This window comes from Trichinella spiralis, assembly GCF_000181795.1.
Source record: "Trichinella spiralis strain ISS 195 chromosome Unknown Scfld6538, whole genome shotgun sequence".
In the NCBI taxonomy this organism is placed as follows: Eukaryota; Metazoa; Nematoda; class Enoplea; order Trichinellida; family Trichinellidae; genus Trichinella; species Trichinella spiralis.
In genome coordinates, this window is record NW_003533477.1 from 36 (window position 1) to 1,190 (window position 1,155).

At 26.8% G+C, this 1,155-nt stretch overlaps 1 protein-coding gene across 1 annotated transcript; it reads left to right on the forward strand.

Moving 5' to 3' along the window:
- The first annotated feature begins 201 nt into the window (after window positions 1-201).
- Window positions 202-1,107, forward strand: Tsp_14332 (putative beta-phosphoglucomutase). The gene is made up of 2 exons (XM_003366110.1): window positions 202-264; window positions 853-1,107. The coding sequence occupies exons 1-2, from the start codon at window positions 202-204 to the stop codon at window positions 1,105-1,107; spliced, it is 318 nt and encodes a 105-aa protein (XP_003366158.1).
- Window positions 1,108-1,155: the final 48 nt, after the last annotated feature.

Genomic DNA, 1,155 nt, shown 5'->3' on the forward strand with positions numbered 1-1,155 from the left:
TATGCAATTAAAGTAACTTTTACGGGGATGAATAGGTCCCTTTTTTTTAGCTGTGGGACAATATTAATCAGTTTGCATGTTTATTTGCCTGTATTAATTCCAAAAAATACAACATTGCGTAAATTTGAAATTAACAAAGAAACAGTATTTAAAGGAATGCTGAGTTAAAAAACGCAACATTGAATCCAATACAGTTAGATAATGCATTCATCTATGGCATGGTTTGCCATTTTATTTCTAGCAACTGCTGCACTGTCTGATCTGGTAAAATTTATTATTTTTTAAAATAGGAATGCTTTTTTTAGATGCTTTTATGTTATTCATCATTTTGATTTGTTATTTACTTTCAAGTTTGTTTTGACCTAAAAATTATCTTATTTGAAAACCCTAGAAAAGATTTTGAATTTATTTTAAAATTTCAAAAAATATAAGTAATGATTTTTCAGTAAAATGCATCAATAAAAATGAATAATAATGTAGTTTGTGAATGAAATAATCATTACGTTGTAATTTTATAGTAGATAGAATACCTAATATAATTACTCTTTTTAAAGAGTTAAAAATATCTTTCAATCAACTGAAATAAGTTTTTAATGAAAAGATTGTGAAGGGAAATTATAAAGAAATCTTTGTTATTTACCAACAATTAAAAATTTTAATGAAAAAATTCTTTTTTTAAATTATTTATAATCATGTTATCTATGCATAAATACAAGAAGAACTAACCGTTCTTAAAAACTAAGCGAGTAAAAGATATTAATTAAATGAACATTTATCAATTTATATTACGCATGAATTGCATACATTTTGCATTGCTCTCTGCAATGCATTATTGATTTTTGTTGATTTCAGGATAGAAATCCAACAGTTGTGGAATTGTTTGACAACAACGATGATGAAAATTTTACACAGCAAAAACAAAATGATGCTTATTGTGATCTGTCACAAATTAAGAACCAAAGTGTCTTGCAAAAAGCATTATTAAAAACAAAAATATCAGAAGAGCATGTTCAGGTCCCTTTAGAAAAAGCACTTGAAATTGCTAAGCAGCTACAGCTATATCTGAGCGAATCGACTAACGAAGAAGCTTATTATATAATGTCCTAGACTTGTAAAGCAGAACAATGCAGTTCTCGAAGCAGTTCTATACATGTG

Bases quoted from the DNA above. Each gene is read 5' to 3' on its own strand.
- Tsp_14332 (XM_003366110.1), top strand. From the start codon at position 202: ATGCATTCATCTATGGCATGGTTTGCCATTTTATTTCTAGCAACTGCT. The intron at 265-852 runs GTAAAATTTATT...TGTTGATTTCAG, and splicing joins CTGCTGCACTGTCTGATCTG to GATAGAAATCCAACAGTTGT.